Genomic DNA, 27297 nt, shown 5'->3' with positions numbered 1-27297 from the left:
ACAGACACTCGGCCCTACTGTTAGATCGTCACCCCAACGTAAAAGTGGTCTTCCTTCCTCCCAACACTACGTCTATAATTACAGCCCATGGACCAAGAGTTAATCTGTAATGTAAAAGTTTCTCTACTAAAAAATCAAGCTCCTGAACGACTACACCAACACCAGGAAGAGTTACGTAACCTGATGACACCACCATCTTCACGGATATCTGTTTTCAATTTGCTTTTACAGTATGGATGATAATGAAGATGATGAATACCTAATTCTATATAATGGTTTCACTTTCAGTTTTCATAGTCCACAGACAAACTAGATAGCCATTCACATGTATTTTACAAAATCAATACACTGGTGCATCAACTAATAACAACAACTCATCTGAGAAGGTCATTCACTCAAACACTTCTCATAAAATTACAATAATATTCTACAAACAAATTCAGTGTTCATTAGAACCAATTTTGTACATAGATCCCACCATAACACGTTAAAATATTTTAATCATAACAATGTTCTGACCAGGGTAAACTTTTGCAAGGTCTAAAATGGCCTAGAAGTACTTCCAGTCACGGATGACAAGTGCACGAATGTAATCAATAACTGTTGCAGTTCTACTTGAATTGGGATACAAACTACCACAATATTACCATTACCTTTACCCTACATTTGTTATAAAATTGTTCAGTGCTCTGAGCTGATAGGTCCAGTATTCTCCAGGCAACTAACATCAAGTTCTGTCTGATCACGACAACACCCAACATACTGCACTCTCAGCACCTTTACTTGGGTCACCTTCTACAACCTGTCAGGAGCACATTAGCTATTAATATTAATACAGTAGAACCTCGATAAATAGGACTAATTAGGGCAGACCCCACCGGAAAATGAGTCCACAAAAAGTGGATATATGGGGTGGGGTTGGAGATAACTGCTTATCTGAACCGTCAAGGAAATCAGTTGTTATGTTATTACTGCACTTCAACAACTAAGGTCTTTAAGTGTATAACACCATTATTAAACCACTACAGGACCCTTGACATTCGGTGAGGGACAGATAATACTGATATTTTAATCCAACTCCTACAACCTAACATGATGTTATACTATGCAAAATTATTACACTGTATATATATATATATATATATATATATATATATAAATATATATATATATATATATATATATATATATACATACATACATAGTGGGGTATGCTATAACGAATCTAATTGGTTCTAGAACCTTGTTCGTTATAGCATTCGTTCGTTATAGGATTAATCCGTTCCAGGCCCCCAAATACAACCACTTAGCACTGAAAAATATAATATAAAATTGTAAAAAAGTGCATATATATGTATCTAAACCCCTGAAATAAAGAATATCATTAATACTTGTAATAAAAAAACAATAAATTACTAAAAAAAAAAAAAAGTTTGTTGTTGGAGTTTCGTTCGTTATAGCATTCTCAATTTTATAGGTAAAACCGTTCGTTATAGGAATATTCGCAGTAGAATCCATTCGTTATAGCATACCCCACTGTATATACACACACACACACCCCCATCTATTGTTAAAATAATAAACAACTCCTGATTTATGTACTGTACAGCCCTGTAAATGTATTCAATGCATATTATATCATTATGTCTAAATCAAATGTAAGTCTGTATATTTTCAGCCACCGGCTGCAACTCTATTAATAAACCGTTTATTATTATTATTATTACACTGTAATGAGAATTAACTAACTCACCTCCCCTTTGCTGTTACGAAGACACATAATTTGTTGGGATTGGAAGGAAACCGCTAACACTGGCCCCTCATCCATCACTTTACCCATAACTAAGTCAACATTGTCCACATCTAAAACCTGAAAGTAGAATTAGTATAGACATACTCTACTACAGTACCTTCTTCATAAAGATTTTTTTTACTTACTGGCCAAGACAAAAATCTTGTTAAATAAACATAATCCATTAACTTTGGAAATCATTAGGTAATACTTATTCCATAAACTATACAGCAAAACAAAAGCTAATGGGGTTGTAAAGTCATTACAATTTTCTTACAGGGAAATATTTAATCCTTATTTTTTTTAAATAGTAAATATACAGATTTTTTAAAATTAAATTATATTTTGCCCATAAAACAACCCTGAACAGATCACATTAGCCCCATTCAATTTTGCATCAATTAGTCACACAAACAGATGAAAACAAGAATTCTCTGTTAACCAGACTGGCTGCATCCCAATAACATATCAAGGAAGAACTCTGTTTTAATAAATTCTTACAAGAAGTACCTAATAAAATAGTAAAACCAAACCAATCAGTATTTGCTGTAAAATAATGTTGACACTCACCTTAGAATCAAAGATAAATCCTAACTGATAGGCTTGCTTCACTGGGGTGGCCAGAACTGAGTAAGCTCGTTCAAAGCACCAATCTCGCAGCACCTAATAATGAATCATCTTATTAAGCATGATTACCAATTGTTATCATGAAATACAAATAAATACACAATATTTTCTTGAAGTGAATTTTAGAATAGGATCAAAGTATAATTTCTATGCTTTCAAGGCTATTTTCTGATCCAAAGCTGCTTGTAGTTCAGTCATTTGCACAAGCAAATGTAAGTACAGTAAACAAAGACATAGGCATGATAGTGTACAGTATAACCAATTACAAGTACTGTACGTATACGTGTCCAAGAGCATTATGTTATTCCATACACATGAAATTTCTGTAAACAAGCTAGCACTGCACAAAGAAATTAATAAAATTATGAAGAATTTAAATAAAAAAAATATAAATTCACCTCTAAGTCTGGTCGGATCATAGCCTCCAGAACATTAGGAATCATATCATATTCACACTCCACCAGAAACCGCTCTCTGTCAAAAGATGGATCCATCTTACATATTTCTGTTAGGGCTTCAGATAATTCTGTACGCTGGAAGACTCCACCAAATAATTCTGAGACCTGTGAATGTTTAATTTGCAAGATTAGTAAGAGAGTATCAAGCATACCACTGTTTTATTACAATATACATACCTGTACAGTATACTGCTTGAACCCATTTAGTACATACAGTATACTGTACAGTATACAAATAAATAAATAAGTAAATAAATGAATAAACAAATAACTGAAATGTACAGGCATAGAAAATTCATTAATTTTATATTACAATGCAACTTCAGTACAGTATACCATCTCACTGATATATCTATTGACCTTTAACCATTGACAACTAAACACAATGAATGAATTACAAATCTACTGATATTTAAAACAAAAGAGGCACTTAACACCATTTGTCATTAACCATAATACTGTACAAAGCATTTTCTTTTTCATTTCTACACAGATTTAAACACCAATTAAAGTTTGACCCACATACCTTGTCTTTAACCAGCATTGATGATCGTACTAATGGATTATCACTTTCATCTAACTTAGTCTTCCACACTAGTATTCTGTTAACATAAGGATTGTTATCTTTGAAGTTCTGCCAACTATTTGCAAATTGTGAATCCTTGTGTAGTGTTACTCCTCTTGCTTCAGCATTGGCCTAAAGAAAAAGTACTATGAAAATAACTTCAGAGTTACATTCACACACCATAGTAGTTAAAAGATGGGAACAATTAATGTGAGTCTGAGGGAATGGATGAATTCTATTTTGATAAATAGTGTTTTAAAATCATGTCATCAGACAATTTTAACCATATGCCAGTATTTATGTTTGTATATAATGATATTTTCCTATTAAGCTGCCCTTCTTTTAAGTCCTTGAACATATCCCTACGTTATATCTACCTCTGGTAACCAAGTTTCTGACAAGGTGAAGGCATGGAACACATCCTCTTTGTCAAGAGGTATTACTATACAGTAAACAGTAATAAATTAATTAACAGGTATACATACTTGAATAATTCTCTTCTCTGCTTCTGGATCTCGCTGCACTCGCTTACGTAATGACACAGGAGCTTTATAAACTCTAGCTCCAGCCCCCCCAAAAGTTGAATGATCAATTTCCTCTTTTACTGCTTTCGCAGTATCACTGATTGTTTTATAAGTCTGTGTCTTACTTAGTTCTTCGCTCTTTTGGGAAATAGTTTGACCAACCTTCTGGGCTTGTTTAGTTGCTTCTTCAGTAAGTTTTGCTGAAATTACAGATATAAATGAGTTCCCTTTTCTCAGAAGGACACTTTAACAACCAAACTTACACTAGCTAATGTTATTTACTTTCAATTACAGTACAGTACAGAAATATATTTCATTGTCATACAGAACTATAAATACAGGATGCAAATTTTTTCTAAACTTACAAGCTTTTTGAATAATTTCTGCTTTTTGTGCTTCTTCTACAGTCTCTGAAACACGTTTTTTGATAGTATAGAGCTGTTGCTTGGCCTTTTTGCTTCCCTCTGCAGTTTCATCCTCAACGGTTTGATACTTTTCTCTGTAAAAAACAAAACATCATTACAGATATACAGTATATTATGGAGTTAAAACTGGCTATTTTTCACACTCAAATTGAAACTCTATATAAAAAATGTAAATAAATATAGGTACAGTACTCTCACCTACTTGCATATCTTCCCTCAAGTCTTTACCTGTATCTAACACAAAAGTGCTAAAACCTCTTAGCAGATTCTCAAATAATTTCTATATACAGTACCACACTTCATGTTGATATAGATAGTGACACCAGAAACCAGCCATGGGACAAAGGGTTGATAGCCCCACCTTCTGTATTTTACCAGAAAGAAACAAATGCTTAGGAGATTAAGGTTGAGACCAAGGTTCCCTCTATTTTTTTACATCACAGCAACGAATAAATATTGTTATGTGCATAATATGAAGATACAGTATTGTACTGGTAATATGTGGATATTAGTAACCAGTACAAACCACAGTTCATCATTTGCCGACGTTACTACAAACAGAACGAGACAATGTGGCAAAAGCGCAGCAGCAACATCGGAACAGAGGAAAAAATTTCATTTGAAATATATAGTTCATATGCTGACAGCTGTTACATTTTAGTGTACAGGTATTTTGTTTTATGTCTTTTAATGAGTAATATAATAATTGTAGCAGCAGTTATTTAAAGTTCTTATCAAGGGCAACAGGTAAATAGTGCTTTGGTTGTCCTCCATACCACGACCACGTGGTTGCCCATAACCTTCGCACACAACTCTTTGGACGTCAATGACAAACAATGATACATAGTACAATATTACCTCTCTATACCTGTACTGTATTACTGTACCACTCCTCACATTCCAGTATTACCTCTCTTCCAAATAAATTCACTATACTGTACAGTTTACTGAACCCTTCCTTATCTATCTCATATACCGTATAAACTGATCTCATATATAGTTCGACTCCTGATTTTGGGGCCAAAAAGCCTGAGTTCTTCATATATCTCTTGTACAATCCAACCCTAGCTTTTGAGAAATAAGAGGTATAATCCTACATATTTTGTAGAAAATCACTAGAATCACACCAAAGTGTCTTGGACATGAGCACCACTGCAACAGCTGATGTTATGAACAGTGATACCAACCCTTAAACTAAATTCCCACTAGTCATCAACTCCTATTTATAAATTTTGCTAGCTTTACCCCTAAAAGTACCTTTAACGGTACAATGTAGCATCAAAACTTAAGACTATAGGCCTATAAACTGTAATACCAAAAGCATATATTAAATAGCAATGATAAAATAAAAAATAAATAAAAAATTATACAAGTTAGTGTACATACAGTCGACCCTCGTTAATTCGGACTAATGGGGGGGGGAGGGTGTTCGTTTTAGCCGATTGTCCGAATTAACCGATTTAGGGGTTAATATCGCATTATATTTCAAAGTCATTGTTTTCGTCAAGATTTTATCCCACTTTCCACTGTAATACGTAACTAATTTCAGCAAAAATATTACATTTCCGTGAATGTATTATATCAAGCACAGTATGAATAGAATATCATTGTAATATAACAGTATTTTAACCGAAAACTAGTAAAAAAACGAATAACATCTCAAGAACATCGAAAGCTTAGGTAAAGTCTTTTGTTTTCGTCATGTATTTTATCCTATTTTACATTGAAATACATCACGTTTCAGCAAAACTACTATTTATTTCCGAGAATATATTCATTCAGGCGCAGTTTAGGTATAATATACGTGTGATGTAACAGTTTTTTAACTGAAAACGATTCGAAAAACACGTGTACCGTCTAGCTGATTGATACTCAACAGCTGGTGGTGCGTCATGCGTCGTTGTAAACAATAGGAGGTTGAAGTAGATTACCGGGTATTATATTACGTGTGAAATATCGGAAAGGTTTTTATTACCGGTATTTTTTGTAGATCAATGAGTACTGTGATACCGTATATGATATGATAAGTTAGCCTATGCTAAGAACTTCAACATAGACTACTGAAAACACGTTGTAAGGTAATTTAGCCTATTGTAAGTTGGTGAGCTTCATTTGCTGAAGGAACTGCACAACTTTTCATTACTAATTGGGACATATTTTACGTTTCCATTGTTTACTGGCAGTAAATGGTAAATATTTTTCATGTCTGAAGCTAAAAGTTGCATCCCCCCCCCCCCACACTAGTGGTGGAGATGTTACATTTAACCAAAAGATGGAATCGAGGACGATGAGCCTGGCGATGACCCCCGGCCCTGTCACCGAGGATAGGTACTGTACAGTAAAGTGAAATTTTTATCTTTTTAATAGCTTTTTGCCATGTTTATTGTTTGTAAAAATGCACAGCACAGTACAGTTCAGTACTGTTCATAGGAAGTGGAGGTGCAGTTATTCACAAAACATTTGTGTTCTTTTGTCAGCAGTAGTGACAGGGAGGGGAGGAGGCAGAGGGGGTGGAGGAGGCAGAGTGTCATGAAAGTGATAATGGCTAACCTGAAAACCTTAAGGATTCATATTACGCTCAAACGTCCACAAAATCTTCTGAGTCCCCCAGTGGAAACGCATCTGCTTCCTGTTTCTGTCTTTGTTTGTAGGAACTTTGAATATAATCCACGGATTTCGTGAGCAGACGCTGTATGTTGGGACCTGTTGCCATCCAACCCTTTGTAATCAATTTAATTTTGCTTTTGATAGCCGAGTCAGAGCATTGTTAGTGAAGATAATAGTAGGAATGAAATTGAGTTCATAGTCTCAGTTTCAACGCCAGAGGTACAGTAAATTAATTCATCGAATAGAAGTAGGTGGACTCCCTGGCCTATTTGAGTGAGGCGCCACAGGCATTTTCTACCGTTAGTGAGTGCCCGCCCCTTCATCCATACAGGTATGCTATTCCACTCTGTGTTGTAATTCGCCCTTCTTAAGTGATTTGACCCAATTTATAGTTGATTGTGCAAGTGTTACAGTAATGTAGTTGATATGTCTCAAGTGAAGTCATATTTACGCCTTTAACGCCCCTGAAACGTGATGTTGTTGTCACCGCTATTGAGTGCCCGCCCTTCATCCATACAGGTTCCTAACGCAGCCTAGGCCGTGTCTGTAGCGTGGATGTTGTATCCACTATGTCTGGGAGATGTCCGAGATCCAGTAGATCAGTTACCTTCGTGAGACCCGGCCGTCAGACACTTCAGACTACCTATAGCCACCATAGCTGGCCTGCCTGGCCCTAACGCCGGGCCTGCGAGGTGACCCCCGATCACCAAGCCACACACCACTACCAGCCCCATCATTGGTGGATGAGTGTCTAACCTCAGTAGGGCTATTTGTGTGGTGGAATTAATCCACTGGGATCTCCAGAGTCTCGCCGAAGTACTCCATGGTGGCTGGACCCCATGGCTGTTGCTTGAGTATCACTCCTGATGACTGAAGGTGGTAGTGGCAGTTGCCCTGGTCTATGATGCTAAGTGACTTAAGAGTTGTGTGTTATTGAGCATATCCACCCAGTAGGGTTGGAAGTGTTATTGAGCATGTCCACCCAGTAGTGGTGTGAGTATGTTGAGCCTGAGGCCTAGTACTAGATTTCCTTTGTTGGTACAAATAGATGCTTTCTCCTAATTTCATATTAATGTTTAAATAAATTTTGTATTTGTATATTGTGCCTATTATTTACCCACAGTATTTACATCTCATTTCTTCCCTATTGCTTGTTACTATCATTACATCTACCCACCCAGCCTCCTCTCGCTATGCTACCAATGGTAATAAGTATGAGAGTAAAAGGAATTGTTACTGGCACACAGAGGCCCTCATAAATGGTGGCAGCTCAGGCCCTCATAAGAGGAGGTAGAGGAGGGAGCGGAGGGAGCGAGTTGGGAGGAGTGGTGACCTTGGACGCGGGAGCAGGGACGAGTGGAGATGCCAGCCAGTACATTACGGGTGTATTAATTGTTTTTATAGCTATTTTTGCATTTTAATATTAAATACTGTACATTACGTTTCAACAAAACTACCATTTATTTCTGAGAACATGGAAATGTAATATTTTTGCTGAAATGATGTACGTATTACAGTGGAAAGTGGGATAAAATTGTGACGAAAGCAATGACTTTCTCTTTCTTTCGTTCAAAAGATGTTACCGTAATCGCTTTTCGAATGGTTTTCAGTTGTGGGATTATAAGGCTAATGATAGGATAGAATATTATTGTAATACAGTACGAGTACAACAGTTTTTTAACTGAAAACCATTCGAAAAGCGATTACGGTAAAATCTTTTGAATAACGAAAGAAAGCGAAAGTCATTGTTTTCATGATCTTTCCACTGTAATATGTACGTCATTCCAGCAAAAATATTATATTTCCATATTTATTTCTGAGAATACCTATATTCATTCAGTCACAGTTAAGGTAAAATATACTTGTGATGTAATATTTTAATGAAAATACGGTATCGTAGTTTTCTTTTGTTTCAAATTTAATTAACAAAGATTGATGTTTCAAATGTAATGAACAAAAATTTATGTACAGTATCTATAAATAAACTTTAATAAATGAATACTTTGTTTTACATCGTCCTGTGCTACCATACCATGGATTTGGCTACTTTGGGCTTGCTATGATGACGCAAGAGATCTGCCCTGGCAACTGTACCAACACTCACAGCTGGTGGTGCGTTGGTGCATCGTTTCCATTGTTTACTGGTAGTTACTGGTAAATATTTTTCAACCTAACGAAACTATTACCCGTTTAGAGGTCGACCCCCAATTTTTTGCCAAATAATTTGGTCTTAAAAACTTGAACTACACACAGGTATATACGGTAAATAAGGACATGGGGGGACCAGGTTCTTTTTGGGGGGGAGGGGCAGCACATATACGCGGATTTTTAACATCCACGGGTATCTCTGTTACGTAACCCCCGCGTATGTTAAGGGCCGATTGTATAATAATAGTGGGAGATGCCTTTATAATGCCCCCCAATTAATATAAATTTCTGAGGCTAGTACGGTATTATTGTACAAATAATAAATATACATTAATTTTACTTGTACATTCTATGCTGAGATGATTTCACACTATAGTAGATAATATCAAAATATTTCAAGAATATGATATTTATCTGTGAGGAATAAGACAAAATAATATATACTGTACCAGTAAATGTGAGAATAAATAAAATAATACCAATATATAAAAGAACCCAGTCAGAGTAGTTTGTCCGGTTTGTTTCATAATTTACAAAGTATAAGCTAGCCTTTTGATTCCCTTCCTAATTTTTAAGCCCTATTTAACCATTCTAATTGCAACATTACAAAGTTCAGTGGCCAGTCACAAACATTCCTTGGAAATTATTAAATTAATTCTCCCTTACTTAAATCCAGCCATTCCTGGCAGCTCTTCCATTTTTTTCACCTCAGTTCGCCAACACTAATTTTTTAATGCAAGTCATTTCCATAAACATACATACAGGTACCCCTCGATAAATGCCTCGTTCAGCGATATTTCACTTAACGATGGTTGGAATTAAGACCATCTACTTATCGATCCAAAAATTTGCTTTAACCATATACAGTACATTGGTTTGAATTTTTTTTTATCTCTAGTGCAAACTTTGGGTTGTATATAGTGTACAGGGGTCCCAAAAATCGTGGTCACTATTATCGTGGAAGACACTCTGGATATACCCATGAATATCTGTAGGGCAGTTTAAAGTTGCTGGATTTTTCGGTTGGGACATGGAGTCATTCGCTCAAGAGAGTAATTTCCTTTACCTTTACCCAGCAGTAATTGGCAACCTGGATGTTAATCGACGGCGGATTGCATTCGGGGTAATGGTTAGCCAGTGCAGTTGGCGAGCTGTCAGGCTTTCGACTATTCCGTGACACTAGGTCATGCAGCTCGTTAACTTGAGGTGTGGTTGTTGTGTTGGCGACCAGCTTCCTACACCTTAACAAATTCACGCAGGAGGCCCTTGGGCGGCCATTCTCGATATGAGGCTTCATTATTATTATTATTATTATTGCATATATAGTGTGTGTGTGTTGTGAACACACACAAAATACATACAGTACAAACAAATAATATTGGAAAATACTCACATATAACCAGAAACAAATTTATTAAAAATGTTTCTGATTATTTGTGAGAGTATTTTCCATTATCATTTATTTGTACTGTTCACATCATTTTGTGTGTGTGTGTCTACACACACACACACATATATATATATATATATATATATATATATATATATATATATATATATATATATATATATATATATATATATATATATATATATATATATATATATATATATATATATATATATATATATATATATATATATATATATATATATATATATATATATATATATATTTCATGTAAATCACAATGAAAACGTGGATAGATAAATCTTGATAAAAATCACACAGGAAAATAGAAACAACGGAGTACCTATAAATTGAATAATTATAAACTAGTAAATATGTTACATAAATTTATTTGTCAGTGGCCCAAGGTTAAAAATGCTTTGAAAACCTTTGATCTTGATGTATGACAGTTATTTTGTGGGTCCCTTTTTCTGACCTGACCTGTCTAGTCCACGCCACCACCTTCTCTTAAGCTCCTCTCACGGTTGTGTTGGTGTGGGGATTAGTGGATGTCATCATTATGACCTGACCTCATGTTTTAGGTCACCTGTATATTTAAGCCTCTCTCTGTCATGTAATCCAGTTGCCTCTGAAGATGTCTTGAATAAAGAGCCAGAAAGCTATAATTAATATTTACTAGTTTATAATTATTCAATTTATAGGTACTCCGTTGTTTCCATTTTCCGTGTGATTTTATCAATATATATATATATATATATATATATATACATATATATATATATATATATATATATATATATATATATATATACATATATATATATATATATATATATATATATATATATATATATATATATATATATATATATATATATATATATATATATATATATATATATATATATATATATATACAGGTAAAAGAAATAATTATCCTAAGGGCAAACACAAAGGGAATATACATTTCTATGTACACAAGTAAAAATTTACCCCACCCCCTCCCCGTCGGCAAATGTTATTCACGGATTTGGAGGTTTGCGGCCATTTTGAGAACCCAATCCCCGCGAATTTAGGGGCCCCCTGTACTCAAATTAATCGATGTCTTGCAAGTATTCCAGCAATGTAAATTATATTTTCCTACATCAAATCAGTGACATTTTATAAGGAATCAATATTTAACCCTATGTACCACCATAGGGGATGCATCTCTTGCTGCACTTGACAGCTGCGTCAATATCTATCCATGTGCCGCCACTTGGCCAACCCGCCCATTATAGTCCTGCGCTAGGTTCTTTGTTGAATGCATCTGTCTCTCATCATGTAGCTCCACGATTATTGTTCAGTATCAGCGGTGTTTTGTTTTTTCTTTTTTTCTTGCAGACAGCACTAACATTTAGATTGAAATGTGTTATGGATACTGTGAAGTGATATTTTTTTTGTTTTTTGTAACTGTAAAGTGCTTTGCCTCTGTTTTAGTGAACATGTGATCTAAGTCGACCGCTATCATTGTGCTTACGTTATCATTGCTGTTATTTTTTCTTGCAGTTAAGTGCTATCACTCTGTATTTGTGTCTGTAAAGTGAGATGCACAGGTTAATAATACCTGTGTGGGAGTCAGAGTGATGTCTCTACCCCACCTACAAGAGTACCCTTAGCCTCGAAGGGGAACATGTAATGACCACCAGGCTTGTTCTTCATGATGTGATGAATGTTATTTGTTTTCTATTGATATTATGTGCAGGAATTTTTTTGTCAGTGATACATGTGTCTTGGGGACTGGTTGGGAATGTATACCATTGAACCTAATGTTAAAATGATCCTGATTTACGATATTTCACTTCGCGATGGGTTTTCAGCAACTTAACCCCATCATTTATCAAGGTTTCCCTGTAATGTACTATTCACAGTAGTTTGTAGCCTCTCTGTATTTTATCCTTCAATCTCTAATTCAGTTTCCTAGTTCATTTTCAACTCAAGAGAGAGTTGTAACCCAGTACAGTATATGCACTCAAGTGTCTTTTCACCTCTTTTATAATAATTTACACTACAAACCTGACTTTTTGCAGAGCCTCTGACTGCTCCAGTTTTTGCATGTCTTTTCTAAACTCTTTTAAACTCTCTTTCATCTTCTGATTTCTGCCCATTTCATCTCGTAAGTTTTCCATTATCTTCCCAAAGAAAGTGGGTGGCTTCTGGGGTGGGGGTGTAGCACTGTAGAACCTTTGTACCTAAAAAGAATTCATCAGCATTATATATTTATAAGTAACATACAGCCATTTATACTACAAGAGAGTACAGTGGTCCCTCGATTAACGAACGCAATTGGTTCCACAGAGTCGTTCATTAACCAAAATTTTTTTTAACAGAATCTATTATTTCAATGGGATATTGGGTAATTAGTGCCTACCCGGGCACAGGTCATTTTATGATCCACATCAAGGCCTGGGGGAATATAATAAAATAATAATAATAATAATAAAATTAATAACATTCAATATTAACTATAATACAAAGTAATATATAATAATAATAATAATAGTAATGTTAATAATAATAATAATAAAGAGCCAGCAATAAATAAAAAAAATTATAAAACATATCAATACAGTAATACCTCGCTTTACGCGGTTTCGCTTTACGCGATTCTACATTTACGCTGTACCTTGCCAGTACCAGACTTTCACTTTACGCGGTGCATCTACTCATATACGCGGGAAGCGGCGCGGGCAGGATGCGCACAAGGTCGCCCAGTCATCAAAACATTACCGAGTTCTTCACCCGCCACCCACCACAGACGGCCCAAGTCAGTGATAGTGAAGATATGGACTTATATGGACTTTGAGGGGTTTGACAAATTTGCCCTGCAAGCCTATGTGGTGGATAGTGATGCAATTGATACAAGTGATACAGGTGAGGGCCAATAATCTGCCCTCTGCCTCGGAACCAACCCCCCATCCCCGTGTGCCCAGCCATCTTTTCTACTAATGTAAGTGTTAAAAAACCTTATATTATTGATATTTCTCTTAATTATTAATTGTGTGTGCATATCATCATAAAATTAAGAAGTTATTTTTACTACAACATAGGTATTGTGTCTGAAAAAGTGGAATTTGGGGGTCGGGCCAGTCTCTCTTGGAATTAATCCCATATGTTCTGTTGTTCACTTTACGCGGTTTTCACTTTCCGAGGTACCCCATGGGTTCAATTGACCGCGTAAATCGGGGTACTACTGTAGTGAGAAATGATATACGGGGTATGTACAGTATGTTGTGTTGTGTTGTCAATGTTAAGAGAAACAATTGAGACCCTGCAATTGTGTGTAAATGAGGCAGAAAGTCAGATCAGCAACCTGGGATTCGGTCACAATTTTCGTGATGCCATATGGCAGCAGGGTCTACCATTAGACAACACATTATGCTTCCAATATCTTCCCAGGCGGTAGTGCCTCCCTGTTTGGTAGCTGCCTACTACTACTGTATATCGGTAATAGAATTAACAAAACATTAAATATAAACTAAATACAGTACTGTACTGTACAGTATACTGTATAATAATAAATAAAAAACAATAGAATACTTTATTTTAACTTACTTTGAGGTGTGTATGTCGTATTACCGGCAGCTTTGTTTACATATCAAACAGCTGATTGTAGAGGCAGTCGATGATGACATGCCATATTCTTTACAGAGTGCATTGGTTCTAATGCCTTCTTAATGTTTCATAATAATTTCTGCACTGTATATTATCAATATATGAACTAAATTTCAGAATGACCAATAATTTTAATGTAAAAATGCAAAAATATTCAAGACCAACAAACTGGATGTTCCCTCCACTGTAAACAAAGTTAAACCGAGAAGCGTTGGCGGGTGATTCAATCAGCTGATTGGCACACAAAAACTGTTCCCTGTACTCTATATATTATCAATATGTTAACTAAATTAGAATGACCAATAATTTTTATATAAAATGTAAAAATATTCAAAAGCACAACTTTCTTGATATTTACTCCACTGGAAACGAATGTAAACATAAAACCAATTACTGTATTGGCGGACTAGCCAATCAGCTGACGCGCACAACAAAGCGTGTTTCTCGTAAGGCTTTCATTAATCGAAGTTTTGTTCGTTAATGGAATTGAAAATACTTATGGGAGTTAATTCGTCAACCGAAATTCCGTTAATTGGACCGTTCGTTAATCGAGGGATCACTGTATTGTACAGTGGTCCCTCGGTTAACGAGCACAATTCGTTCCAGAAGGTTGCTCGTTAACCGAAAGCATTGTTTCAATGGGTTTTTGGGTAATTGGTTCCAGCTCACCGAAAATTACATACAAACTAAAAATAAATGCAGTAAAGTACACTTACTTTGAGGTGTGCATGTAGAAGGCTCCTGGCTGATGATGATGGGAATTAGAATGGGGGTGGAAGAGAAGGGAGAAGAGAAGGCATTGGGGTGGAAGAGAAGTCACCCCAGGCTGCCATTTCACCCATAAAATTTTAGTTCACTTGGTGTAATTCAAGATTATTTTCTTTAAATCAACACTGCACTGCATTATATATTGTCAATATGTAAAATATATTTCAAAATGACCAATAATTTGACTGGAAACAGAAAAAAGCATTATGTTGAAGAGTCTCAAACAAGATGCTCCTCCCTCTGAGCTGGTAAACAAACTGACGAAAAACTGTGGCTGTTTGGCGCGCATAAAACTAGCTTCCTATACTTCAATTATGTTCAATAACTGTTAAAATGACTAAAAAATTTAATATAAAACTTTTAAAATTATTGAATAGTACAACCTTCTTGATATTTACTAAAATGGTAAGGAATTTAAGCCCTAGAACAGATTACTGTATTGGCGGACTAATACTACTGCTGGTGGGCAGCCAAATGCAGGTGAAAACATGTTGGGAAAAATTCGAAATGGAATTCGTTAACCGAAGTGAAGAATCTTATGGAAGGTAATTCGTTAACCGAAATTTCGTTACCCGAGGCGCTCGTTAACCCAGGGACCACTGTACTTTTCTATCTATATTCTGTTCACCCGAAGCTTAGGGCCAGTTTATAGCAAGGCAGCTGATTGGCTGGCAGACAGACACATGAAAGGACACAGCAGCTCTTTAGTACAGTACAGTACAGTACAGTATTTAATCTATCTTATTTATGTCACGTTATTTTAAGGGATAATAACCATTCTATGCTATTGTCTGATAATTTCCACACTTGGGGAAGCAAACTCTAGCACATGAAATGCACTTGTAACAAAAATACAGTAACATAAATGGAACACAAACACGATGTAGAAGTTTAGTGATGTAAGTGCCTTTTTCAGTTATCAAGCAGTGCCTGGGTAACATCAGAAACTCTGACATCACCAGCAAAGGCAAAAGATGCCAGATATTTCTAAACAGTTTATTACGTGTTACAATTCCCTGCCATAATTTAAGTCAACATACACCCTCTTAACACATAAAATATAAATGTAACTATTATTGCTGGACCATCAAATAAAAATTCATTGTCCACAATTAATATTTGAGACTTGGCAATTCTATCCTGAATGTAAGCTTGTAAATGGATATGTTGCAATCTCCTATTAGAAATTTTCTTTAACATCTGATGATAATTTTAAATTGTAATTAAAATATACTGCTATTAATATACATGTAATTATTGAGAAAACTATTAATTTTAAATCATAATTATTAATAAGTCATGATGGTGTAGTAAAAGAAAAAGAACGTAATATGAGCAGCAAGATGCATTAGCGGGAACGAGAGTACAATACTGTGCAGAATCATAAAACTTATACAGTACTGTATAATTCTTCTGACTAAAATAAATAAAACTTAATGAATTGAACTATAAAATGAATTTAGAGAATTAAAAAGTTTTCAAGTTGGCCAAATGACCGCTGTCCTTAAAAAAAAAAAAAAAAAAAAAAAAACCACCAGGATAGTCAAAGAAACGGGACATGTAAGTCAGTGGTCAGAACAGCGAGGAGGAAGGTGAGCATAACTCCAACTCATTTACGTTTTTCCCCACCACCAACATAGCATTTAATGGTGTTTAAATATTTAATTTAAAGGAGTATCTTATGGAAAATCACAGCTTTAAAACTCTGGCAAAATGTTGGTAGGAAATTTAAGCTGTCATAAGTCTGCCAGCTACACTTGGTTTCCCAATTTTTTTTTTTAATTATTAACTGCTGAAAAAAAAATTTATGTAGAATATACCAGAGATACAGTTGATGAAACATTGGTTATAATGTACATTTGTTTTAAATTTGGTTGGGAGCCTCAGAATATTGAAGGATGTCGTGACAAATCGACGGAAGTGGTGGTATGCACATAGTAGTCATTCAAGAATAAGAAGTCAGGCAAGTAGTGTGATAATTAATATGCATTGCTACCAATGACAATAATGGAGAAGCCAGACAGAGGTGGAGGTGGATAAGAACACCGCCGAGGCCACTCAAGTTTCTGTCCAGACAATTTGCTCCATAAAAACAAGCACTTGAATCTCACCTTGAGCTGATTAAGTTACATTTCCCCCCAGAAAGACACCGTCCAGCGTCATTGGCAAGACCGATAAATTCAACAAGGATTGGATTTAGGTACAGAAAGGTAAACAGCAGAAGTGTAGTGCTAATGGAATGGCAGGGCATTATTGTGTGCAAGAAAAAGTACCTAAAATTGACATAAAAGAACATGAAGAACACAAACCCCAGCCCAGAAGTGTATTTGGATGAGAGGTGGATAAATCAAAATCAATGTACAGTAGGGTCGGGATATATCACCAGATAGGGTCCAAGGATGTTCGCTATATACTAAATCGCGATATATAATTACATGTAATCAATGGGGAAAATAGGGTTAGGTTCTGGAGGCCAATAAAAGTGACTAAACTTCACATAAAATGACACAGTCTAAAGTTAGCAGAATATAAATTACATTGCTGGAATCCTTGCAAGACAGCAAAAAATTTGAATATAGACATCATATATTTTCCACAAGAGGCAAAAAATTTTCAACTCATATTTTTGGGGCTATTTAAAGGATTTTTAGGAGTGTTTCTGACTTTATACAGATTTTGGCTTTATGAGAGGTCCCAGGAACATAACCACATGTAAGTTGTGAGTCGACTGTAAATAAATGTTTCACTATATATTGGAAAGTTTAGATAATTTTGGTAGTAGTGATAAATTTGAAATATTTCCTGCCCAATTTCCCTCATGAAAAAATAAATAAAATAAAGCTATATACAGTGAACCCTCATTTTACGCGGTCAATTGAACCCACGGAGGCCCAACGCGTAAAGTGAACAACATAACATATGGGATTAAATGAAATGAAGAGACCGGCTGACCCCCAAACTCCACTTTTTCCGACACAATACCTATGTTCTAGTAAAAAATAACATCTTAATTTTATGATGGTACATGCACACAATTAATACTTAAGAGAAATAGAGAAATACAGTCGCCAAGTTAATGTCCATTCAAATAATGGACTCAACTCCCTCCCCCTCTTCTCACACTACACTCGCTGGCTCTTCCCTCTCTGAGAAATTTTTGGGGGAAAACCACTAGATTTTAAGGTATAGTAATAAATAATACCTCAAACTAAAGTTAGGATAATATAATTGACATTGCTGGATTCCTTGTAAGACCAGGAATATTTTGAATATAAATGTCATATATTTTGCACAAAAGATAACATATTTACTCAGAGTAAACAAAATACTTACATTAGATCTAAAATTTGTATGTCTAATGCAAAATCTATGATGTTTATATTCAAAATGATCATCAAATTGTAAGAATTCCAGCAATGTAAATTATATTCTGGCCGGGTAATTTGTATGAATTTTATGAGCTAAAACAAATATCTTCAGTTAATAAAAAAAAAAATATCTTCACGACACTATCTGTCAATCAAAGTACCCCACTTGCCTCCCCCCCTCTTCCAACCGCGCCAGATGGTCGGTCCCTCCCTCCCCCCCTCCCCCCACCTTCCCTCCCTACCAGAGAAATGTTGGGTGAAAAAACTAGATTTTAACTTTAGTAATAAATAATACCTCAGACTAAAGTTAGGATAATATAATTGACATTGCTGGATTCCTTGCAAGACCAGGAATATTTTGAATATACACTTCATATATTTTGCACAAAAGATAACATATTTGCTCTGAGTAAACAAAATACTTGCATTAGATCTAAAATTTGTATGTCTAATACAAAATCTATGATGCTTATATTCAAAATGATCATCAAATTGTAAGAATTCCAGCAATGTAAATTATATTCTGGCCGGATAATTTGTATGAATTTTATGAGCTAAATAAAAAAATTATACTTCACCCGCGTAAAGGGGTACACGCACCGCGGAATGTGAGCATCCCAGGTTCTGGCAGGGTACTGTAAACGTGGAAACGCGGAATGTGGGACCGCGTAAAGTGAGGGTTGACTGTATAGGAAAATTTTGATAATTTTGGTAGCCCGCGATATAAAAAAATCTTTATATATCCCGACCTACTGTATTGGAAAGTGCTGGACAGAGGGAGAACATGCAGCAGGACCATAAACAAGGTCAGGTAAAGGTGCTTGCTAATGTCCAGATCTAAAAATGGGAGCAAAGGAGACTACCACAACAGGTTTAGAACAAGGTTCACAGAATAACTTCTGCCCAACATTCAAAAGAAGTCATTGATAATAATGAATAATGCCCCATATAACTCAAAATCATTAAATAAGAAACCAACATAAAGCAACAAGAAAAGTGAAATGAGTGACTGGTTATCCCGTACCAACATTGCGCATGATCCCTCACTAACCAAACTATAACTGATTAACCTTTGTAAAGTCACAAAGATAAGGAAACCCATGAAACTGACAACTCTGCCCATGCACACAACCATGAAATATTTAGGTTACCACTATACCATTGCCAATTTAAAATTTCACCCCATTGAAGTAATCTGGGCTGAAGTCAAACAAATAAAAAAAGATAATTCTAATTTAAACCATACAATAATGAGAGGAGAAGAGCAATAGAAAATATGAGCAAGGAAGACTGGAAAAGTGCATAGAAAACACAACAAAAGTCGATGTTTTAAAAATTAGATATTGCCAGAGAATATGTTACTGAAGATATCAGTGATAATGATACTGTAATAATGATGGAGAGAGAGAGAAATGTATTGACAAGCAAGAAAGAAATATTGTAAAAAGAAATGGCAATAAAAAAAAAAGTTTGGGGTTAAATAAGAGAGATAGGCAGTGGAAAAGAAAGACATACAAAGAACAGACCAACCGCCTGAATGGTCAGTAGGCTCATAAGTGGTGAAATGATAAATAATAATAATACAGTAATAAAATAGTCACAGTGCAGGATTCATGAATTAACATCACAGCATTATGCTTCGAGGCAGTGCCTGGATACTGACTGGGGACTGTAAAGACAACTCCCACATGCCTTGTGACGTCAAGTAGCATGACCGGGAATGTGGCTGAAATTTGGGTTATATTTTTTCTTGTTCTCTTTGTGATATCTATGTTACCAGTACATTTCATGTGTTAATTCTTAATTCTTCAAAAACCAAAATTATCAGAGATCAACAGTGAAGAGTTTTTATTCCTCATAATTACAGAAAATAGGTAAGATAAATGAAATACCTGCACTAAAGTTTGGTTGGATGACTGCACATTTCCTGTCAGTCAGTCAGCTGTTTTGCTACAAAAAAGCACTAGGCCTCAGCTGCAAGCTTTGAGTGAACAGACTATAGATTCAATGGCATTTTCAAGCATGGTCATTCATACAAATTTGGTTGCAATGTCACTGTGCTAATTGAAGATAACCAATTAAATTGTCATTAAAACACAAATATCTATACTGTACTATAAATTCTGCTGGTCACAACCACCCGATGAAGTGCTGTACTGTACAGTATAATACAGTCTTGTACTGTAATTAGTCTTCTAAGATAACATACTAAAGTAATGTATTTTCTTTAACTCCCAAATAAATTTGTTACATACAGTATTGTTGTTTAAGTTGTATGAAATGAACTTCTGATCTTTAAATATATTGAAATAACTTTAACAGTCTATCTACTTAATATGGATCTCACTACAACAATAATGACCGGTCTTTTGATTCTCAAAAGCGCCAATTCTTCTACAGAATTCACTAGCACTTGAAACACTACAAAGTCAAAGACTGGTGAGCATGAGTGAGGGACCTCAGATGGCATCATGCCTGAAGTCGTTTTATGTATGGACAGCTTGCACTGGTAAATCAACAACCTTGAAATATTTTCCTTTTAAAGACAACTTCTTTGTGTATTTTTTCTCTGTAGTCTGCCATAAATACCATGCCTAGAGAATTTATAAAATTTCCACTAGCCCACAGGGCTAGAAAATTTTCAAGTCCACTAACCCACACACATTTTTACTCGCCCAGAATATTTTCTAAATTATGGGAATACCTAATGCTAACATTTGAAGTGACTGGAAGAAAGTTGTTACACAAAATGGATACACAAGCTACAAAGAACATTCACTCAGAATTATCAAAAACAATAAGAGTGATTATAAATGCATTTGCTTATGAGATAATATTTTTGTATTATTCTAACTGAAAAAACATATTTATTTATTTTTTTGCATAAGACCATTTTTTTTCTTTATAGCTAAACAATGTTAGATACTTTCACTTTTGCATGTGTTAAAATTACCATGCGCCCAGTGAACTAGTAAATATAAAATTTAACTGACCCTAAGGATTTTCTATCACCAAGGGCAGCCCGCCAAGTGAGTTTCCAAAACCCTGAATACTGAAATGGACACCAATTTCCCAAATACAGTACATCCAACTTTGTTTGTGATGTTTGATCTGTTAACATATACACTTCCAATCAAATTATAAAATCATCAGCTAACCTTAAATACGGTACTGTACAATACTGTACTTCTATCCAAGGAAAGGTAAGTTAGCTTGGTTAATCTTACTTCTGATAAAATAGCTATCTCTGAAAGTGTTCCTGTGTTTGGAACACTCCTTGGGAAGCATTCAAGAATATGAAATGGTCATTAGTAAACAATGAAAATAGCATTGGCATGACGATACAGGTTGATGTATATTAGTGTTCAGGAAAAAAATAATATAGAAATTACAATTTGGGGGGATTTTCTTGAGGTAAGACAGTAGTCACGAGTATAGTACGTACAGTATTACCATAAAATTCAGTAATGTTTAAATTTGCAACAGGTTAATCTAAACTATAATTTGTAAAAAAGTTTATTTGGGGGAGAAATGGAACTTTATTTAACCTCTAAGACTTACAGTAACTACCTACATGTAGACAAAACTGTGACATAGATCTTTTAATCATATTACAGTTTATAAAACCTTACTTGTAGAGAGCGAGAGACTTGATGATGGGATTTGATCGTTGCTGCTAGTGCTTCAACACCCGGTTCCCCTCTACTCCATGACACAGGAACCCACATTTTTGCCATACTGTACCCACGCAACCCCTGCAAAAACAAATATTTTTTATATAATAAAATAAAATAAAAATTTCCTTTCATTAGTTTGGGTTTAGTTGGTTCCTTTCCCACTCAGAAATTATCAAACACACTCACCTCTATCCACTCTTGAAGTGTTGTTCTTTGTGGTGATTTAAAATGTTATTTTACAATTATTTTCTCCTCACTCCCACAATATACAGTACTGTACTGTATACTGTAAACAGTAATATACACAAAAACAATAAAAGTCTTGGTTCTAACTTCACAAAGTAATTGTCCTACCCATAGTCAAGCCACAGACTGCCTGGTTATACAGGAAACATTTTTACACATACAGTATACTGTACAGTACCAGGTTCATTAAAGAAGGATATGATGGTGATAGTGGAACAGTGGCTACAAGCTCGTTCCTCACAACTGTGGTTATGGGTTCCATTCCCAGTTCAGATATGAAAAGGGTGCTCTCAAGTGTGGCCCTGCCTAACAATGCAGGTGTTCTCCAGTTTCCTCTTGTACTGACACTGGACATTGTAGATCATAACTGAGAACAGACCAACGGTAACACTGGAGGATGGTTGAGAGCCTCAACCTGTAACTTGAGGACACTTCTCTATTGAAGATAAATACTTTTTTATCACGAGAAGGCTGAAAAGTTGATGAGGATTTTTTTAATATGATTTTTACTACTGCATTTTTTATTTCCCGAACACTAATCTACAGCTGGGAGGTCCGAGCTCTAACGCCATCGCTCCTCAAATTATGTCCAAAATATTTCAATCGTTCCTTTCGTAGATTGGAATCTGCTTTACAGATGATAATTGAAGGCAATAACTGTATTATTTTAGGTTAGATTGGTTCACTTTATGAACAGAGATTCCTGGACCCCTGGCAAATGCTTCCAACAGTTACCATACTCCTGGCAGTTGCTTGTCTATACCACCACCGCAATAATGTAAAAAAATGGAAATATTGACACCTAATGTATACCTAAACCTAAATTTATACTTCTGTAGTTATGTTCTACAAAAAAATAAAATAAAATAAATAAATAAAATCCCTGTATGAAAGGAACCAACGAAACATCCCATAAGTGCCAGATGTCAGCCGAGGAGCGATAGTGTCGGAGCTTGGATCTCCTACCCGAAGACTTGTGATCAGATCAGATTTTTTTTTTCAATCATCTTACAAAAAACGTTTTGCTTATACCTGTATTATGGGCTCCAAATCCGGTAAAATTTTAGTGTTGGTCGTCCCTGTATTTAGATATCCAAAGAAACCTAACCTAACCAGTTCCCCAGATGACCAAAACCAAAATAACACTGTATCATAAATCCTTTATACACAGAAGAGGATCAAAAACTATGTGTGTAAAAACAAACATGGCAGTGAAGACTATAAAAATTAAAACAAAAGACAACAAAGCCAATATTAATTAAAGTAATAGGGTAACAAAGACCGGAGTCACAAGTTTATAGTAGTTTAAGAGTGGACTAGAACAACCAGCACCACAGGAGATTTGGCGGTGGAATAATTCAGGTAAAAAATTTATTTCTCCGTGTACAAAGCACATAGACATGGAATTACAGCCATATGATCATTTTCTTCTGTTTTACTTCATAGTTTTATTCTTCTTTCATGCTTTGCCCACTACAGGTGATTTATGATCAAAGATGAAGAAATTTTAAATTACCGTGACCAGCTAAATTCCTACAGTACTAATGTTAGGAAATTAAGTAAGATTAGGTAGGTTTCTTTGGTTGGTTAAGTCAGGCTCTATTAGCTTCTAGAAAATGTCACCTCTTATAATGATAACATGTGGAAAAATTTAACAAAATCGAACTACTCCTCTGGTGGTAGTGGTGTTCTCAGACATTACTGTACTTTTAACCTTTTTACAAGTTAGATAAGGTTAGGTGTGGTTTTCAAAGGATTGGTTGGTGTTTTGTAGAATTTTACTCCACATATCCCCTTTACTGCCTACTTCAAATAACCAATATTGTTGGTAATTGGGGAGGTCTTATCGGTTAAAATACCGGAAATGTAACAGAATATAGTTTTTTTATTGCTTTCTCCCTATATAAATAGAAAGGTGAAATTCCATGTTCGACCTAAAACCTCTATTTTTGTTAGTAGTTTCCATGCACAACAAAACTATGGTAAGGCATGTTTATACCTGCACAATGATCGACTCATGGCAAAATAAATGCCAAATGCCGCCAGTCATGGTCATATAAAGTTCTTGCATTGTTTACCGGTAATGGCAGATTAGCCAATCGGAGTGCACTCACAGTAACATAGCATTAGCAGGAACTTAGCCGGTCATGGCAAAATATAGGTAATTTTTGGTTTATTACTCAAATCTGACCTCCATTTTTTAGCAAATTAGAGGTTTCTGCTAAAATGAACATGTTAATTTTTGGCAATTTTTTTAATTTGCACAAGAAATGAAGGTCAGACTTGAGTAATACACCAAAGATAACATATTCCATAGGAACCAACCAACCAACCTAACCTAATCTAATACCAAAGGAACCAACCAACCTAACCTAATCTAATACCAAAGGAACCAACCAACCTAACATTCTCATACCAAAGGAACCAACCAACCTAACATATTCTAATACCAAAGGAACCAACCAACCTAACCTATTATAATACCAAAGGAACCAACCAACTTAACATACAACAAGGCTATTGCACTAGGGCTGCCCACCAACCTGGTCTCATAGCTCACTGATTTCTTGAGTGGACGTCGCCAAGCAGTGAGGTATCAGGGCTTGGTCTCCACATTCCAACACCTCACCTGCGGTGTTCCCCAGGGGACCAAGATGGGACCACTGTGCTTCCTCATCCTGATCAACGACGCTCTATCGGACACTCCTCACAGGTGGAAGTACGTGGATGACTGCACTGTGGGGGTTTCAGTGGACAACACCGCACCAGACTACTCATCGCTACAAGGTGCCCTGGACAGGCTACAGGCATGGACTACGGAGAACAAGGTCACCATCAACCACACCAAAACCGTAGTCATGCACATCAATACCGCCACCACTCCAGTGCAAGCCCCAGCAGTCACAGTGGGTGCCCATCCTCTCCAGCTGGTGCAGTCTGCCAAACTCCTGGGTGTAACTATAGACAACAAACTTGACTGGAAGGCCCATGTAAATAACACAGTCAAGGCAGCCTCGTACCGTCTCTACATGCTACGAAGACTTAGGTCACTTGGGACACCCACGCCAGAGCTGAGGACCATCTACAACGCCTTTATTCTCCCCAAACTAACGTATGCGTCACCAGCCTGGTCGTCTTCTCTCAACTCCACCCAACAACGTCAGCTAGAGAAGGTACAGAAAAGGGCCTGCAGAATCATGCTCGGCGCAGAATACTCCGGCTACACCAACGCTCTCTCCACCCTGGAAATGCCATCCCTCAGTGACCTCCACCACCAAGCACTGGAAAGGTTTGGCAGTGGACTACTGCACCACCCTCGCCATCGCCACCTCCTGCCACCTGCAGCCCCCCACCCAACTCGCGCAGTCCGCCACTACAACAAAATACAGCCCATAAGAGCCCGCACCGATAGATATAAGAACAGCACCATCCCATCTATTGTTAAAATAATAAACAACTCCTGATTTATGTACTGTACAGCCCTGTAAATGTATTCAATGCATATTATATCATTATGTCTAAATCAAATGTAAGTCTGTATATTTTCAGCCACCGGCTGCAACTCTATTAATAAACCGTTTATTATTATTATTATTATATTCTCATACCAAAGGAACCAACCAACCTAACCTATTCTAATACCAAAGGAACCAACCAACCTAACCTATTCTAATACCAAAGGAACCAACCAACCTAACATATTCTCATACCAAAGGAACCAACCAACCTAACCAATTCTCATACCAAAGGAACCAACCAACCTAACCTATTCTAATACCAAAGGAACCAACCAACCAACCAGAATCATCTAAAACAATAAGAAAACTAGCAAAAAAAATATATCTTTCATGTGAAAAAATGTGATAGGTAGACAACGAAAAATAACCGCATTTAGTTCCTGCTAATACATGAAGTAGTTGTGAGATAGTTTGGGTTTTTCAATGGAGACTGTAGCCTATTGGTTCTCCCCCCCAAAGGTGAATTCAAAGTTCTTCTCTTCCTGCCTCACTAGGTTTGAATTGTACACATTAACACAAAGGTTTAAACAAAACAAATCTACAGAAAACAAATCATTAATAAGTGTGAGGAGTCCGTCTTAACATAGTGATAAATACAGTTTAACAAGTGTCATTAACATGTTACTGGGGAATGATGTAAGGTGAGCTGACGTAACATTACCTAAGGTGAATCTACTTAATGCCCACCACACAATCTCTTGGTACCAGACGAAACTCCATAAAAAATACAAAACCACCAAGATATATGAGCAGCCTCCACAATGTAATCACTGGAGTAATAATTCCCTTCAGTAACTACAGTGGAGGCGACGCCGGGTAGCAGACGATGCTCTCTCCTTCATTATCATTTAACAACTGCCTTTATATACTTGGCGCCATTCATACTACAATATATGTTTGTTAAATATATTCTTGATTTAAATATATGTACTAAGTCGAGAGTGAAGAGTACTTACTGCCGTGGGTACGTGTCTACAGGACCGTACTATGGAAGCTGCCATCACTCACTGGCCCTCACTACAGCTCTACTGTGATGTAATTTATTATTTACAGTCCTATTTAAGAAAGGAAATTATGCCTCAATAAGAAATATGATCATTCTCCATTAATGTCTTTCAAATATATTGTTTCTAATAAACATTGTTTATTCATTCAGGAAACTATAGGATCTCATTTTTTGTTATTTAATAGATATTTGCTAATAAAAATGGTCTATAAATAAAATATTATACATAAATTTATCAGAATAGTTTATATAATATCGGTTTATTTAAATAAAAAGTGAAAAAGAACCACAAGTCAAGTCTCTCCCGTGTTGATGTTTGTTGTTGTCCTCTACAGTGAGTGTGTCGGGCTGGGCTGGCTGTATATCTTGTCTCAAGGTGTTTCTTACTCTTTTATATTAGCTACCATGAATAAAAGAAAAGTTAAAGCCCTTATTGACTCTGATAGCGATGATGAGGGAGGTAGCGGCTCAGACATTGACTCTGTGAGTAATGCTTAATATTG

General features: G+C 35.9%; 1 protein-coding gene across 1 annotated transcript; it reads right to left on the bottom strand.

Moving 5' to 3' along the window:
* Positions 1-742: 742 nt before the first annotated feature.
* LOC121875411 (mitochondrial import inner membrane translocase subunit TIM44-like) lies at positions 743-26812 on the bottom strand. Its single transcript, XM_042379963.1, has 10 exons — positions 26745-26812; positions 21980-22102; positions 12613-12788; positions 4332-4465; positions 3928-4166; positions 3404-3574; positions 2818-2982; positions 2363-2455; positions 1754-1870; positions 743-802 (listed from the first exon to the last, which is right to left on the bottom strand). The coding sequence occupies exons 1-10, from the start codon at positions 26787-26789 to the stop codon at positions 743-745; spliced, it is 1323 nt and encodes a 440-aa protein (XP_042235897.1). The 5' UTR covers positions 26790-26812.
* Positions 26813-27297: the final 485 nt, after the last annotated feature.

The sequence above is a fragment of the Homarus americanus genome, unplaced genomic scaffold, assembly GCF_018991925.1.
Source record: "Homarus americanus isolate GMGI-L3 unplaced genomic scaffold, GMGI_Hamer_2.0 scaffold27433, whole genome shotgun sequence".
Classification (NCBI taxonomy): domain Eukaryota; kingdom Metazoa; phylum Arthropoda; class Malacostraca; order Decapoda; family Nephropidae; genus Homarus; species Homarus americanus.
Note: the sequence above shows the minus strand (reverse complement) of the source record. Positions and strands in the feature narration are given on the sequence as shown.